Raw genomic sequence first — 16,720 nt, 5'->3', positions numbered from 1 at the left:
AAGGACAATAGCTTCAGAGAGTGAGTTGGGAAGTACTCCTTCCTCTTTCTCTTTCTGGCAGAATTGTACAAATTTGGCACTATTTCTTCCTGAAATATTCTGTAGAACACACCAGTGAAGCCAAAACTGTGCCTGGAGTTTCCTTTGTGGGAAGATTTTTAGCCAAAAATTCTGTTTCTTTAAGAGACATAAGGCTACTCGAGTATTCTCTGTTTTCTTGAGTGTGTTTTGATAGGCTGTGTCTTTCTACCAATTTGCTCATTTTTTCTATGTTGTCAATTTTTAAAATGAAGTTTTTCATATTATTCCCTTATTGTCGTTTTAGCATTTTTTGCACTCTAAAGTCATATCTCCTCTATTACTCCTGATACTGGCCACTTGTGTCTTAGCTATCAATACGTTTTTTCTTGATTAGTCTACATTGAGTTTATAAATTGTATAAATCTTTGGAGTGAACCAGCTATTGACTTCATTGTATTTTCTCTATTATTTCTTTGGTTTCCATTTCATTGATATCTTTATTGTTTCCTTCTTTCTACTTCCTCTCGGTTTAATTTTTACTTCTTTTGGTAGCATCTTAGTTTTGTAGTTCATTGATGTTAGCCCTTTCTTCTTTCCGAATATAATCATGCAAAGTGAGAATTTCTCTCTAAGCAATGCTTTAGCTTAATCACACAAAAGTTGATATGTTGCATTTACATTTCCCTTTAGTTCAACATACTTTCAAATTTCCCTAGTGCCTCTTCTTTGACCGTGTGTTATTGTGAAATCCTTATTAAATTTCAAAGTTTGGGGATTCTCTAGAAATCTTCTTGCTATGGATTTCTTGTTTTATTCCATTGGGCCCAGAGGACATCCTCTACATGACTTCAATCCTTCTTCATTGATGGAGTATTGTTTTATAACGCCAAGAGAGGCTCTTTCTTGCTGCATGTCCCATGTGCCTTTGAAGAGGATGTGTGTTCTACTGCTATTGAGTGGAATGTACTATAATTAGGTGCAATTAGTTGATAGTGTTGTTAAAGTTCTCTTTATCATTATTGGCCTTCTGTCTATTTACTATACGAAAATCTCAGAAAAAATGTTTGAAATTTCCAACTATTAAATACATTTGTCTGTCTATATCTCTTTTAAGTTCAGTCAGTTTTCCCTCTATGTAATTTAACGTTCAGTTATCCAGTGCATTGAGAACTGTTGTGCTTTCCTGAGTAATTAGCCCATTTTTTCATTATTAAATATGCTTGTTTATCACTAGTTAATACTCCTGATCCTAAAATACACCTTACCTGTTATTATATCTTCTCTTTTTTCTTACAATTCATCTTCACGTGGCATATCTTTTTCATTGAACCTATCTCTGTCTCTACATTAGAGGGAGTTCCTATTTAACATCATACTATGGAATCCTGCACCTATTCTATCTAGAAATCTCAGCCTTTTATTTGTAGGGTTTAGAATATTTACATTTAGTTTAAGTAGAAATACTATTGGCTTTAAATCCACCATCTTATTTCAAGTAGATTTCTTTCTTTCCTTCCTTTTTTCTTTCTTTTCTTTTCTTTCTTTCTTTCTTTCTTTCTTTCTTTCTTTCTTTCTTTCTTTCTTTCCTTCCTTCCTTCCTTTCTTCTTTCCTTTCTTTCTTTCTTTCTTTCTTTCTTTCTTTCTTTCTTTTTTTCTTCCTTCCTTCCTTCCTTCCTTCCTTCCTTCCTTCCTTCCTTCCTTCCTTCCTTCCCTTCCTCCTTCCTTCCTCCCTTTCTTTCCTTAATTCCTGGATTTGCTTTTTCATTTTTTCTTTCACCCGATTCCATTGCCATCTTATGTATTGCTGATGTAGTTTTCAGTATTCCATTTTAATCTACATATTTATTACCTATTCCTTTTGTTTTATATTTAAGTGGTTCCTGTAGAAGAGTATACTATACATATTTAAATTTATTTATTTATTTATTTAAACATTTTTATTGGAGTATAATTGCTTTACAATGGTGTGTTAGTTTCTGCTTTATAACAAAGTGAATCAGCTATACATATACACATATCCCCATATCTTCTCCCTCTTGTGACTCCCTCCCACCCTCCCTATCCCACCTCTCTAGGTGGTCACAAAGCACCGAGCTGATCTCCCTGTGCTATGTGGCTGCTTCTCACTAGCTATCTATTTTACATTTGGTAGTATATATAAGTCCATGCCACTCTCTCACTTCGGGCATTTCATCTTCAAAGAATAAGATTCCTTACACACACGTGTGCCTTTATTTTTACAATCCCATCTATTTGCTTTTGTTACCATACAGTTTATTTGTACATATATTATATCCCAGATAATGCATTGTTATTGGTCTTGAAAACATTCAGTTAACTTTTAAAGAAAGGAATCTTTTAGAAACCCTTCCCCTCCCCCCCCCTCCACATATTTAACCATTTCTATGGGTATTTGTTCCTTTGTGTTGATCTGGGCATAAATTTGGCATGGTTTTCATTCATCCTAAAGAAATGCATTCAGTATTTTCTATTGTACAGGCCACTGGTGGACAATTCTAATACTTTTTTTGTTTGTTTGACTGAAAAAGGCTATTGCATCATTATTTCTTTCATTTTATTTTTAAATTAATGTTCAGTGACATAGACTTCTTCTGGACATCCCCTTCTAGGAATTTCAACACTTACTTGTATAGCTTCTTGTAACCACCATCACAGTCAGTATTCAGAACATTTCTGCAACCCCCAAGAAGTCCCCAGTGCTATCCATTTGTAGTCATGCTCTACCTCCATGGCTAACCACGGCACCACCAATTTGCTCTCAGTCACGCTAGTTGTGTCTTTTCAAGACCATCCTACAAATGGAGCCATTTAAAAAGTAACCTGAGACTGGTTTCTATCAGTAAGCATAATGTTACTGAGTTTCATCCACGTTGTTGACTGTATCAGTAGTTCGCTCCTTTCTACCACTGAATAATATTCAATTGTATGGGAATAATGCACTTTGTTGAAGGACATTTGGGTTGCGGCACGGTTTTGTTGATTATGAACAGAGCTGTTGTAATAAACATTCGTGTACAGGTTTTTGTGTGAACTCACGTTTAAACTTCTCTAGGGGAAATACTTCAGGGGTGAAGTTGTTGGTCACGTGGCTAAGTGTAAGTTTAACTTCACGAGAAGCAGTAAAAGTCTTTCCATAGTGGCTGTGCCACTCTGCATTCCCATCAGTAACCTGTGGTAAATCCAGCTGCTGCCCATCCTTAACATCCTTTGGTATTGTCAGGTGGTTTTTCCTTGGTTTGTTTCTTTGCTTGCTTCTTTCTTTCTTGTTTTGTTTTGGGTTTTGTTACGTTTTAGTGTTTTTAGGACAGGAAGACTGGTATTTCACCTTCGTTTTAATTTGCATTTGCCTGAGAGCCAGGGAAGTTGAACATCTGTTCATGTGCTCAGTTGCCACCTATATATTCTTTTTATTGAAGTTGTCTCTTCAGATATTTTTTCCACTCTTTTCTTTCTGTTGAGTTTTGACAGTTCTTTATATATCCTGGATACAAGACCTTTGTTGGATATGTAATTTTTAAATACATTCTCCCAGCCTGGGATTTGTTTTTTCAAACCCTTAACAGTGTCTTTCACAGAGGAAAAGGGTTTTGGGGTGTCATACCTGAAACATCCTTGCCAAACTCCAGGTTGAAGATTTTGTGTTATTTCCTTCTAAAAGTTTTACAGTTTCATGTTCCTGGTTTATATCTAAGATTCATTTTTAGTGGGTTTTAGGATAAGGTGTGAGGTTCTTTTTCTTTTAGATGGACGTCCAGTGGCTCCCACGCATATGCTGAAAAGCCAATCCTTTCTTCATTCAGTCGCTTTTGCACCTTGGTCCAGAACGAATTGGCCATATTTTGTGAAACTAGTTCTGGAATCTTCCCTCTGAATTATTTAATTGTGTGTCTGTTGCTTCACCATTGTCACACTGACTTTTGTTTACTGTAGTTTTATAAGTTTTAAATGGGATAATGTGACTCCAATTTTATGCTTCTTGTCACAGTTGTTTTGGCTATTTTAGTTTCTTTTACTTTCTGTACAGGCTTTAGAATCAGCTTGTTTATACCTACAAAACGTGCTGCTGGGATTTTTATTGGAATTGCATTAAATCTATACATAAATTTAGGGGGAACTGACATCTTTACTACGGTCAATATTCCAATCCATGATCGTGTTATGTTCTTCCGTTTATTTAGGTCTTCTTTTATTTCTTTCCTCAGTGTTTTGCAGTTTACAGAATGCAAATACTATGTGTCATTTGTTAGATTCACAACTAAGAATCGCCCTCATTTGTGAGTGGTACGTGGTATTCCTCTCTTAAGTTTCATTTCTCCAACGCTCTTTTACTAGTATATAGAAATATGATTGATTTTGTGCTGTAATCTTGTATCTTGCACTCTGGGTAAATTCACCTACCAGTTCTAGGAGATTTTGGTGTATTTGTGTGATTTCAACAGAGACAATCAGCTTGTGAATTGGAACAATTTTAATTTAGTCTACTGATTTGTGCCACAGCATGGATGAATTTCCAAAGCATTGAAGCAGAGGGGAAAAAAGGCAGACGCAAAAGTTTACATATTGCATATTTATGTGTATAGCAGGCTCTCGTAAACAGCATTCTAACCTATAAGCAATATAGAGAGGAGATCAGTGGTTGCCTAAGGCTGGATGTGGATGGTAGGGATCCACTGGGATGGGGCACAAGGGAACTTTATTAGGTGATGGGAAATGTTCTCTTTCTTGACTGAGGTGGTGGTTACATGGATGGTAGCATTTGTCAAAGTCCATGGAACTGTACACTTAAATGGATACATTTTTGTTGGCCAATGAAACCCCAGTACAACTGATAAAGAGAAACCTTGACTATTAGTTTCATTTGGAGGAACTCAGTTTGCAAATGAGCGAACACCCAAAATGTGGACCTCTGATAAGGAAAATATTCAGGGCTTTATCAGTCATTGCAATGTTCTCCTTGTGGGTAGCAAGCAGGGGAGTCTCGCCAGCCTCTGCAGGCCTCTGAAACCCGCCCACACGCAGAAGAACAAAGCGTGCTTCGGACAAGAATGTGAAACTACAGCTGAGGTTGCACATCGGGAACGCCCTTCTGCATTGATTCTTGACCTTGCCCTTGTCCCTCCTGCCTCCGAACCTTGTGCCTGGGGCCCTTCCCACCCCGCACCCCCACCCCCGTGTTGCGAAAGGAAGCAAGAGGAGGAGATTTGTGAGGGTGGCCTGATCCCAGGGCTCCTCCTCTGTGTCCTGATTCTGGGTGCTGGGACCCCTCAGTGTCCTAGAGAGCTTCAGAGACAAGCTAAAGATAATTTGTAGCTGCTGCCTTCCCGAAAGGCCCATGATTATCTGGCTCTCAGCTCTCTCAGATTCCTGGCTAAAAGCAGTGCGCTGCTCATAGTGAAGCTACATCTTCCCACGTCTTCCCTCCCTGCTTTCAGAAGGCTCACTTTCGCCTAGACCTGATCTCTGATGCCTCCTCCGTCCAGGCTGCCTGAAGTAGCCACATGCTCTAATCCCTCCTGTTTTCCGGAGGCCTCCTGCAAATGAAGATTTCTATGGACAGTGTAGGGGAGTTCATTGGCTTCACACCCTCATCAACTCTTAGTATCCAGTCTTTATAGTTTTCTTCTTTCATGTGGTCATTGGGTGTGTACACCCCATTTCACTTCTTGAACTTTGTAACCCGTGGGTAGGTCACCCGTTTCAAAATAAATTGCATGTATTTGCTGAACCCCATACTAGGGCAGCTGGCCTGGAAAGGGACTGTTGTGTCACCCTCAGGTGGGCGAGTCCATTTCTGATGAGGATGCTGAAGCGTTGGCCTCTCCAGGACACAGGAGTGAGGATGTGTCAGGAGGCTGGGTGGGCGGTGGCAGGCCTTAAAAGCCCACGATGAACCTCAGGGGCAGGAAGGCCATGAAGGGTGGGGTGCTGGCTCAGTGAAGGGAGATGGGGAGCTGTATGGGTTGCCCGGGTGGTCAGGAGGGTGGGTGTCTGCAGAGAGGAGTGAGAGTTGGGGGTGTCACCCCACGACACTGTGAGTCCCTCGAAGGCAGTGGCAGCAGACTGCAGTGGGCAGAGCACACATTTGGCCTCAAAGCGCCCTGGGCTCGAGTCCCAGCACTGCCCCCTTCCTGGCTGTGGGACGCGGGGCAAGTGTCCTCCCTCTCAGAGCCTCAGTGTCCTCATCCATGGAATGGGCCTGATCATCACCTCCCATCAGGGCTGTCTGGTGAATGACGTCAAGGCCATACGAGTAGTGGCATGCGAATATTCAGAACGACTTTATACATAATCGTCAGTAACTGGAAACAAGTGAATCGGTGAATGCTTGTCCATGAACAAGTGTCCCAGGAGTCAGAGGGCACAGGCCTGGGCTGGGGAGAAAGCTGCAGGAGCTGCCAAGGTGCACGCACACCTCAGCCAAGGCCCCGGCGCATAGTAGGGCCTCAGAAAACACTTGCTGAGACCTGTTGTGGGCCTTTGTGGTGGGGGAGCCCGTGGAAGGGCTGAGGTTGGGGCCGGGAGGGAGGCCTGCCTTGGTCTCATGGTTGCCCTGTGGGTGAGGAGGTCGGCCGCCTCCGAGGTGACCATCCTCGGCTTCTGGGGGACCCAGGGTCTGTCCGCGATCCCCAGGGCCCTCTTTCCTCCCTGCTCCTGAGGAGGGAGACTCTCTCCTCTCCTCCTCCCTCCCCACCCTGCTCCTGAGGAGGGAGCCTCTCTGCTCTCCTCCTCCCTCCCCATCCTGCTCTCAGCAGCAGAGTGTGGGGGAGCAGGGCCCAGGTGAAGACAACCATGGGGAAGGGGGTGGAAGGGGAGAGTGCTGCAAGCCTGGAGGCCCGGGGAGGTGGTGCCTTCCCCAGCACCCTGTCTCTGAGGGCTGCTCTCTCCTCCTTTCTAGATGAGCTGCCTTATCTCAGGTGCCCTCTGCACACAGTGCTCCAGCTCATACCTGTGGCTTGTGGTGAGTGCCCCACCCTTGTCCATGACAAGGCAGGTGCCCACTGCATGCACAGCAGGGTCCTGGGAGGTCCCAGGGCAAGGGAGCCAGGAACGTTCCAGTGTCATTCATCATGCCAGGGCTGGGTTCCCAAATCCCAGGCCGTCAACCTGGAAACCTGCACCTGGAAGGGGCCTGAATCTCTGTCGGAATCACAGAGTGTCCACAAGGCCAGGCATCAAGCCAGCAGCCAGGGAGGCAGAGATCAAAGCACCAACAAGTAAGGCAGAAACCCGCGTGAAGCCTGTCTTTAGGGGAGGGGGGTCCATACAGAGCCTGCTTCCTGGGGGTGCAGCCCGGGCCGTCCCTCAGCAGGTCTGCACTAGGGGTTCAGTGCTCTGCTGCTGCTCTCTTGCAATTGTTAACACATTTTGAGCCAGGTGACCGGAGTTTTTGTCTTCCACTGGCTCTGGCAAATGATGTAGCTGGGTCTGGGTCAGGATCCGGGTCTGGCTGAGGGAGCGGGACCACTTCTTGGGGCAAAGAGGCAAGCGGGGGGTGGGGGGGCTGGGTGGGCTGGGGTCCTTACACTACTCTCTCCTTCCTCTTAACCTGGAGCCTTGTCCTCCAAGCTGTGGACATCACTGGGGGACCCAGAAAAGCCCCAGACGGCCCCTTCCTGCTACGGAGTCCTTCCCAGGGTTCCAAAGTGTCTCTGCCCTCACTGTCGTGCACCTGGGGAATTAAAGTTCTAGCCTCCGCCCCCCGCAGGGACCACGCAGCCCTTGAAGATACAGAGACCTAGGCTGGCCTTGGCCTCGCCGGGAGAGCCCTGCTTCCATGGAGAAGAGCCCCGGAGCCTCCCGAAGGGCCTCGGGTCATGGTCACAGGCAATGGGCTGTCCAGGTCTGCCTACAGCTTTCTTTCACTAAATCGGCTCTCGCGGCAGTAATGGCTCCTCCTTCTACCTGCTGGAGGGGTGAGAATGCCACTGTGAGGCCTACCTCATTGTCCTTAAGACTCGGTCTGAGGGAGGAGGTCCTGAAATGGTGTGGAGGATGAGGGAAGGATTCCAGGACAGCGCCTCCAGAGATGGGGCGGAGGTGGGTCCTAGGGGATGTCTGTGGATCCCGTCCCTTGGTGGGAGGGACGGTGGCACCAGCTCACGGCCCTCCACCCCACCCCTTCTCCTGAGGACCCCCACTGGCATTTAACCGGGGCCACACAGTGTAGGAAATCATGAAACTGTGTGGACCGGAGCCCCTGGAAACTCTTGGCCTCCACACTCAGCTGGCATCTCCGCGCCTCCCAGTGGCTGACCCAGCCACACCCGCCTGCCTTTTAGGGAGAGGCGGCCCCCGCCTGTCTCAGAGGGCCTGACCACGGGCCACTCAGAGCCACACCTGCCCAGGAAAAGGAGAAGACGTCCGACTGATTTTGCAACTTTAATGCAACACTGATACCCAAAACACGACAGCACGACAAAAAGCACACAGGAAAGCAGGAAGGGCAGAGAGCGCGTCATCTGGCATGCCATCTTCCATGGACGGGGAGAAGCTGCCTAGAGTGCTCTGTCGGGGAGGGGGCAGAGGAGGCACTCTGGCTCGGCGGGGGACTGCTGCAGCTCCTCAGCGCTGCCTGGAACCGGGAGACACAAAGGCCAGAACACAAGGGTCAATACAGGTGAACCGTGAGGGATAGGAAGGACAAACTGAGTGTCCTGTCAGGCCCTCCTCGTTCCCCCGCGACACCCCAGGCCTTCCCCTGACTCCTCCCAGCCCCTCCACACCCCATCCTTCAGAGTCTCATCTAATGACCTCCAATCTTACTGAATCCAGGAGAAGAAGCTGGCGCTGGTTCTGGCGGCGTTTCTGGTCCGGATGGTGGAGCTGGTGCTGGGGCCATCGAGCATGCTGGTGCTGGCCGCACCATTGGTGCCACTGCTGATGCCAGCCCTCCAGGTGCCTCTCCTGTTGGCACGGTTGCTATTCAGAATGTACTGATGGTATCTGGCCCAGAAAGCGAAGGGGATTCTGGACCAGGCGTCGCCAAAATCTCCGTCCTCATCCCAGGTCAGGAGTTCGACCTGTATGTCGTCCCAGCTCCACCGTCCAATCAGAGCTTCCTCCCCGATGTTCATCTGGGCCCTCATCTGGGCCCTGGCATGTTCCTCAGCCATATCCACATCCATCGTCTTGAAAGCATCATCCACAGCCTCCAAGAAATGAGCTCTCCATTCCCGGGGGTCTCGGTTCTGATACTGCGGTGGAAGAACAGCAGCCGTCGGAACAGCTACCCCACCTCGCTCGGCACCTGCTTCCTGCCATACGCCCTCCTGAGCGCTTTGCAAAATCATGATAGAAACCCACACGACTGGAATCGGGCTCCCATTATTCTGTGCCAGACCTGGGATTTCGCCCCATCCACTCACTACGTCTGTGAACTTGTGTCAGTGACTTAGGAACCTTTCTGGGCCTCAGCGAACCAACGAGGTATGGCAAACTCCAGCCAGAACAGAGGCTCTGCCTTACCTGGGCGATGAATCTCAGCACCCTCATCTTGCTGGTCTCGTGGCGGGCGCGCAGGCCCCAGAGGAACTCATACTCGGGTGGGCTGCTATTGGGGACCTTCTTGTATTCCAGGTACCTGCGTGAGAGAGGAAAATAAACTTCTGCTTCCAGCCAGGCAGACCTGTTGCTGCACCAGTGGCTCCCAGGTGGCCCCTTCCCAGCCCCGAGGCTGCAGCTTGGCTGCCGCAGGAGGCCTGCCCTGGCCCCGCCGCCCTTGCCTCGCTCCCATGCTCGCTCCCAGGGGTTTCCGCCTCCAAAACTGAGGTGCTCACACCCTTAGGCCACTGGTCCTGCCCAGCAGCCATGTGGAGGGGCAGGGGGCACGTGTAGGGTATTTGTTCATAGGAAGGCCACGAGTTTTGTGCCCCTTGTCACAATAACCCAGGTTCCTGTTGGGTGTGTTGTAAACAGAGGAGCCATTTCTTCAGGCCCCCTGCTCTGAGCACACCCCACCATGGGGCTCGTCCGTGGCCTGGCTGAACCCTGGGACAGTCCACCCTAGAAAATGTACGGGAAGAAACAGTCAACCAAGAGCAGTGGACTCCATACATACTCTCGACCATCTGTGTGTGTGTGTGTGTGTGTGTGTGTGTGTGTGTTTGTGTGTGTGGCGGGGGGCGTTGGTGGTGAACATGCATACGGGCCTGTGTGAGGGCACACGAGATCTCCAAGCACCGAGGATGGGGTGGGCCTGGGCTAGAAGGTCAGCGGGGCTGGGCTCCAGGCCCAAATGGGCCTTATCCCAGCCAGGGCCATGTCAGGCTTCCACTCTCTGAGCCCCTGGCTCCTGAGGTGTAAAGCCGGGGACACTGCCTAGAGGGCAGGTGCTGAACGAGATGGGGGCTGTACCACCCCACCCGGTGCTCGCAGTCAGCATGTGTTGCTCCCTTTCCCCAAGCCTCCCTGGAGTGGCCCTCCCCCCAACACTCACATTCCCCCCCCCACCCCACTCTCACACCAGACACCCATCCCTCTGGTGTTAAGACATGGGCTGGGGAATGGCTTCCTCAGCCAGAGCGGCACACGAGGAAGGCCTGAGTGGGAGGCAAAGTGAACTCAGTCGATACTCACTTCTGCTTCACAAAGTCCTCTGTAATGAGTTTCCTCAGATCGCCCAGGAATGGGTGCCTCACCCTGAGTGCAAGGAAAGGAACGCATGACTAGAGACAGTGGCAGTGCCCGGGGTGGGCGGGAGCGCTCCCAGCAGGACTGAGAGCTTCCCAGCCTGTGGGGTGTCCCCATGGACGCCTGGGCCGGCAGCAGAGGCCAGACGGCCACTTGTCAGCGATGCCCCAGGGAGGGGTTTGACGGAGCCCCCAGGTCCGATGGTTTCTCTTAGTTCTCATCTGGGAACAGAGAAGGCACACGGAGCAGAGGGGGTGCTCAGAGTTCAGGACCGTTTCCCCACGCACCCTGGTGGGACCCTTTGCGCTCTACCTAGTCCAGGACGCCACGCCCCGCAGAGACCACTAGGCCACTGCAATCCCAGGGCCTCTTGTGCCCAAGGACACACTGAGGAGTGGGAGCCGAGAGACCCCAATCATACCCGGGGCGCAGTCCCATCTTGCGTAGTGCCTCCCAGAGGACAGCTGCGAGGGGAGATGAGGTACAAGAGTTTAGCGCACGGAGGTGAGACGGCGGGCAACCCCCCAGCTGCAGGTCCAGCCACTCACCCTCGCTGGCACGGTTGCCGTTCATGAAGATGACGCCCAGAATCACCAAGAGGAGACTCAGCCTGGGAGTGTCCTTGGTCCTGAAAGTGTAGAAAGAGGGATCCTGTCCAGCAGCCATTTGCCCGGGGGGACCACAGCCGGCTCACTCAACTAGCCTCTCCCAGATTGCTGGGCTACAGGGCAGTTCCTCCCACTCTGTATGGCTTGCGCTACCTGGTCCAGACAATTCATTCCTCGGCCTGAGGCCGAGTCCCTTCATCCATCAAATGGGGATGCTAACACCTCCTCCCAGGGCTCTGACGAGGATGGCGTTAGGCAGGCAGCAAACGATTGGCAACCCTGTGTCCAGAGGCACATCCAGACCTTCCCTGCCCTTTGCGCATTGCGTCGGGAGCACGACTCCACTGGAGAGCCCCCCCACACCCCCGTCCCCCTCCCGAGGCCCACTCTGCCGAGCCCTGGCCGGGACCTTAGCAGGGAGAGGCAACCAAGAAGCTTGCTTTCCTAGGAAGATGGGGGTGGGGAAGGGTGGGCAGGGGCGAAACCCGGAGAGCAGCAAATCCTCGGCCCAGGCTACTGCCCCTGCCAGCCCTTAACTGCTCAGCACTGCTAACTCTGGGTGGGAGCCGTGCTAGGCCCCCCAACCCCACTTTCCCGTTTCTCTGAGAGGAGGGCGGAAGCACCACCAAGGAAGGCCACCACCCTCCTGTGCTCTCTCACTTTCCCAGGAGGCGGGCTGACGAATCCCGTGTGCAGACAAGAATGTAGAGGTGTTCTTCCTTGTCGATTTCCTTCAGGTGGATCCCAAACTTCTACATGAGGGAGAAAACAGAGTGTGAGATCAAACATCCATGCTGGGTGTCCTGCAGGCAGTCACTCAATTCCCCATTAGAACTTTTCCTTGGCGGGGAGCCCCAAGCCCTGGGGGAGGAGGAAGAAGAGAGGCCGCAGAGGAAGTGCCCTGTGGGAGCACTGACGCTGGCTGAGACAATGGGATCCACCTCAGAAGACCACCCCAGACACTCAGAGAGCACGAAGGGCAAGAAGGAGGGAAGGAGGCAGGCAGAGGAAGCTCCCAGGTGGAGAGGCCAGGGAGGGCTTCCTTCCAGAGCACGTAGTCCTGCCCTTGGGCCTCGAGGGGATGCAGGGGGCAAGGGTTCCCTGAGGCTCCTGCTCCACAGAGCTGCCCCCGGCCCCGCACCCACCTTTTCCAGAGTGTACGTTGCTCGTTCAATGATCTCAGGGAAATGTTCGTCGTATTCTCGGATGACATCCTTCAGCATGTCTGCGGGAGGGGAGGGGTGGGCAAAGCACCGAGCCTGAGCAGGGGCCACAGAGCTGCAGCCTTTCTGTCAGCCCTGCTGAAGGGAGCACACTCAGGACCCCACACCGTGCAAATGGAGCCATCAGCCAGGCCTGATGTGTGTGTGCGGGCATCTGATGGGAGGCCCACAGGGCAGGGCTGTGGGAGGGGGGAAGGGCAGAGCTCAGGGAGGGGGCACGGGTTGCCCACCTGAGCGCTTGATGGGGATCTTCTTGTAGTCTTTAATCATCAGATATTTCACCAACTTATTTGCCTGGAGAAGGAGGGAGCACACGGGGAGACCAAGGCGTGGGCGACCTCAAAGAACAGGCCCGCGAGGGAGGGGAGGAGCGAGATGGGGGAAGGGCAGGCTTCTTACCCTCTCTTGCAGAAGGGTCACATTGCGGGGTGGCAAGCACAGAACGTGCCTTGAGGGTACCTGGGACCTCAGGGCCATGGGGGGCCGAGGGGCCATCTGAGGCCGCACAGTCGTCAGTGGGGGCTGCGATGCCCTCCAGGTCGGTGGGACCGCAGGAGGCTCTCTCTCCTCCTCGCTGCTCTCATATTCGTCATCCAGGTGCTTGGACTGTACCATTAGACAGAGGAGAGACTCAGGGCTTCCAGGCTACCCGTGCAAAAGCACCTGGCACACATCTTAACCAGAGCAGGTACTTGGAGGTAAGGGTAGTAGGAACAGCGGATGACACGTGCCGAGTGCTTACTAAGTGCCAGGCACTGAGCCAACCGCTTCTCCCTCCAGGCCCGAGGGTAGGGACTACGTGGAGTAAAAACATGCTAGTTAACCTGTCTTGGAGAAACATGCACAAGCTGAGAGAAGAGGGGAGGGAAGGAGAGGGGAGGAGAGGGGAGGGGAGGGGAGGGGAGGGGATGCGGGGAGGGAGAGGAGGAGGGAGGGAGAGGAGGAGGCAGGGAGAGGAGAGGGCAGAGAAAGCAGGGGAGCAAGGGGGGGTGGAGACAGCAGGGAGGTCTCACCTTCTTTGTCCTCTTGCCTCCCATCCTGGCCCAGGGCTCCGCACTCTGCTGAGAGGTGGCAGCTGCACCCTCAGGCTCAGGGATGCTCGTGGCCATCTTGGCCTTGGCAGCAGCTGCTGCCACAACATTCTGAGGCTCCACCCACCGAGTCTTGGCGAGAGCCTTCCCAGACTTGGTCGTCTTGGGCCGGGTGGCTGCCCCCTCCCCGGCAGAGGCTGCCTGGGGCCCCCCGGAGGCAGCACTGGGGCCCTCTGTGGCAGCCTCTTGGGCCGGGGCAGGTCTCTTGGGGCGTGGGAAGGCCATGCCACTGACACCTGCCGGCTGGGTGAAATCAAAGACATCGTTCTGACCCAGGAAGGCTGTTTTGGGCCGGGTGGCATCCATCTCACTGGCACGCGGGGCCTGGGAGAAAGCACAGGCCGTACTAGGGCCCTCGGCAGCAGCCTCCTGGGCCCGGGAGGATGTCTGGGGCTGCGTGGACCTTGCTGGAGCCCCGGGGGTGGCCATCTCGCTCTTGACTAGCATCTGGGAGCTGTGCGGAGAAGCAAGGCTTGTCTCAAGGGTGGCTGCCTGAGCCTCGGCAGCCGATGTCATGGGCTGGGTATCGCCTCCTGAGCCCTGGTCTGTGGCCACTGGGTGGTTAGCGACCACCTGATGGTAGGTGGCATGGGCAGCAGCAGCAGTGGCCCGAGCAGCTTGGTTAGAGGAGGCGGCCCGGGCTACGTTGGCAGCACGGGCAGCCGGCTCGTTGGCAAGCGTTTCTGGATCCATCCGAAATGCCTCCAGCAGAGTCCTGGCCAGCATAGGGTTTTCAAGTTCCCAGGGCTCATTCTGCAAGACCAGGGAGGGGAGGGCAAGGCAGACAGCTGTACACACTCGCCCTGTGCTGGCCAGCCCCCGACCAGCCCCCAGACCCTCCCAAACCCCCCTTCTCCCAGCAGGAGAGGGAAGGTTTGGTGGATGTGGGCAGTCCTTCCCCATTCAACTCCAGCCTTCACCCACCCCCTCCTCCCATCCTCCCTGACGTCGCAGGAGGGAAGGCCCAGGGCTAGCAGGTGGCCGACAAGGGGCCTCACCGCTAAGATGCGAAAGCCTGGACCCAAGCTCCCAAAGGCTCTGAGGATACGGATGTCAAAGCTGGTGAGGGCTCCGTAGCCTCCAAAAGCACCAAATTCTTCATAGTCGTTGCCTTCAACCATGTCTTCCTCCCCGACTTCATCACTACCCTCGTCCATGTCTTCAACGTTGTACACTTCAGATTCTTTGCGGTAGCTTCCCTCAGCCATGCCGGGGGTCCCAAGGAGAAGAGAGCTCAGCCTGAGAGGGACGGGGAGGCCTCTTCAGAGGGAGGGGGCGGGACCCAGCAGGAGGCCGGATCTCTCAGGAAGTGGGGGGCTGCAATCATCAGGTCACCAGGCAGTATAAGGTCGGGGTGGGTGGGGGAGTGAGGGCTGCTGGGGTAGATTCCCTCAGAGACAGAGCCCTAAGAGAAGGATAGAGGAGGTCGGAGGAGACCCTACACTGAAAGGGGAGTTTAGGACAGGCAGGCTCCCCGGCCCAGCGGCTGGATTTGAACAGGGGGTGCACTGGCGGGCTTGGGTCCAAAGAGTCCCATAGGAGATGCGTTGAGAGAGGGAGAAATAAAGCGCCTGAATTTAATGCCTGGAGCAGGGGGCCAGGACGGTGGGGAGGAGATGACATGAGAGGGCTCAGACAAACGGGGACCGCTGGAAGCTCTGGGAAAATGAATCCCAGGGACCCTCTAAGTGCCGGTGGGGGGGATTCAGCTGATTCAGGTCTAGGTTGCGCTCATACAGGAGCGCTCAAGGTGGATGGGGTGGGGGTCTTCGGACTAGGTGAGGCTCGAACTGGAGTGCTGGAGGTCTCAGAGGCCAGGACTGCAACTCCAGGAAGGGGGCAAAACGTTCAGTTCCACTGGATTGATCTCAGAGTGGTTGGGGTGGAGGTGGGGCCTCCGCTCTAAGGAAGCTCAGCACGGAGCACACGGGTCTGTTAAAGGGGTTCGGATGGTGGGCTCCGGTGTAAGTAGGGCTCGGATCGGGGAGCCTGCATCTGGTGGCGGTGGAGGGGGGCGGCTCCTATCTAGACCGCGGGTCTAACGGGGTTCAGGTTCTGCGTGCTCGGGCTTTGTTCAGATCCGGGGGCGGGGGATTGGGGATGGGGAGGGCACAGCGTACCCTCGTTCCACTCGCTCTCTCCCGGTCCTGTCTGGGGCTGGATCCTTACCTTCCCTGGGGCTCCAATGGCGTCCGTCCTCAGCACCAGGAACCCCGCAGCCGCGCCCTCGCCTACTGCTGCCAGCACAGCAGCTCCGACCACCCCGCCCCTTTTCTCCGCGCACCGCCCCCCTCGCTGCGCGGCTGGGCAGCCTGCGCATGCGCGGACCCCTTCAGCCGGCCCGCTTTCCCAACAAAAGCCTTTCTCACCAGGTCCCCAGTGCGCATGCGATTCCGCCAGTGGGTGGGCGGGGTGGGGGGCGTTTTTTCCTTCCCGCCAGATTCCCCTCACCGTTCCCCACCTCCGCCTCCGCGCCCCCGATCGCAGGCGCGGGCACTCACACCCTGTACTGCGGTTCCAACCCATCCATCATATACCCTCAGTCCCCCCACTTTTGCACAATGCTTCTCAGCCCTGCGCGCCCCCTTGCCTCTAAGCTCCTCCAGTGTGGTCTGGAATACACTGAGCCCTGCTTCCCCAGCGTGACCCCTAGGTCACCAATACAGAGGTCTCTAGCCCAGTCTGCAACTGCAACAAGAGAAATGGAAATGGCGAGAGGACACCAGTTCCCTTTGTGTTCCCCTCCACTATCCATCTCTAGGGCCCCCAGACACACTGGGAACATCTGCTTCCCCAGCCGCTCTTCATGCAGCTTGTGTGTCACAGCCTGAGCTGTGCTGGGCATTATCTTCCTCTCACAGCAGCCCTGGGAGGTGGATGTCAGCATCCCCATTTTACAGATCAGGAAGCTGAGGCACAGACAGACACATCGCACGAACTAGACAAGGCCACAGAGCCAGTAAGTTGAAAATGCAGAATTTGGGCCGGGGTCTCGCTGACTCCAAAAATCCATATTCCGCTAGCACTGGCCCCGGGGACTGAGGCACCCTCCCTTCTTCAGTTTGAGCAGCAGATCCACCCCACCTCCCCTGCCCTGTCAACATCTGTCCCAACAAGCCAGGTTTCT

The 16,720-nt window shown here is 53.1% G+C and overlaps 1 protein-coding gene and 1 non-coding gene across 4 annotated transcripts; both read right to left on the bottom strand.

The window, feature by feature from the left end:
• Positions 1 to 8,408: 8,408 nt before the first annotated feature.
• LOC132357547 (melanoma-associated antigen D4) lies at positions 8,409 to 15,851 on the bottom strand. Of its 3 annotated transcripts, none has more exons than XM_059911097.1 (13): positions 15,763 to 15,851; positions 14,592 to 14,832; positions 13,516 to 14,346; positions 12,902 to 13,108; positions 12,733 to 12,796; positions 12,425 to 12,504; positions 11,940 to 12,031; positions 11,220 to 11,299; positions 11,093 to 11,135; positions 10,618 to 10,680; positions 9,508 to 9,622; positions 8,794 to 9,236; positions 8,409 to 8,614 (listed from the first exon to the last, which is right to left on the bottom strand). In XM_059911097.1, exons 2-12 carry the CDS (start codon positions 14,799 to 14,801, stop codon positions 8,802 to 8,804), a joined length of 2,220 nt encoding a protein of 739 aa, XP_059767080.1. In that variant the 5' UTR covers positions 14,802 to 14,832; positions 15,763 to 15,851; the 3' UTR covers positions 8,409 to 8,614; positions 8,794 to 8,801. The 3 variants fall into 3 exon arrangements, with proteins under 3 accessions (XP_059767080.1, XP_059767079.1, XP_059767081.1); XM_059911096.1 differs by having other exon boundaries at positions 8,806 to 9,236; XM_059911098.1 differs by lacking the exons at positions 8,409 to 8,614; positions 8,794 to 9,236; positions 9,508 to 9,622 and adding an exon at positions 9,632 to 10,044.
• Positions 9,869 to 9,997, bottom strand: LOC132358064 (small nucleolar RNA SNORA11). Its single transcript, XR_009500419.1, has one exon. It is a non-coding gene; the product is annotated as a small nucleolar RNA SNORA11 (small nucleolar RNA).
• Positions 15,852 to 16,720: the final 869 nt, after the last annotated feature.

This window comes from Balaenoptera ricei, chromosome X (assembly GCF_028023285.1).
Source record: "Balaenoptera ricei isolate mBalRic1 chromosome X, mBalRic1.hap2, whole genome shotgun sequence".
Lineage (NCBI taxonomy): Eukaryota > Metazoa > Chordata > Mammalia > Artiodactyla > Balaenopteridae > Balaenoptera > Balaenoptera ricei.
The sequence above is the reverse complement of the archived record's forward strand: the minus strand, read 5'-3'. Positions and strand labels throughout refer to the sequence as shown.

Bases quoted from the DNA above. Each gene is read 5' to 3' on its own strand.
- LOC132357547 (XM_059911096.1), bottom strand. From the start codon at position 14,801: ATGGCTGAGGGAAGCTACCGCAAAGAATCTGAAGTGTACAACGTTGAA. The intron at 12,032-12,424 runs GTGGGTGCGGGG...TCCCTCATGTAG, and splicing joins CAACGTACACTCTGGAAAAG to AAGTTTGGGATCCACCTGAA. The intron at 11,136-11,219 runs GTGAGTGGCTGG...CTCCCCTCGCAG, and splicing joins CGGCAACCGTGCCAGCGAGG to CTGTCCTCTGGGAGGCACTA.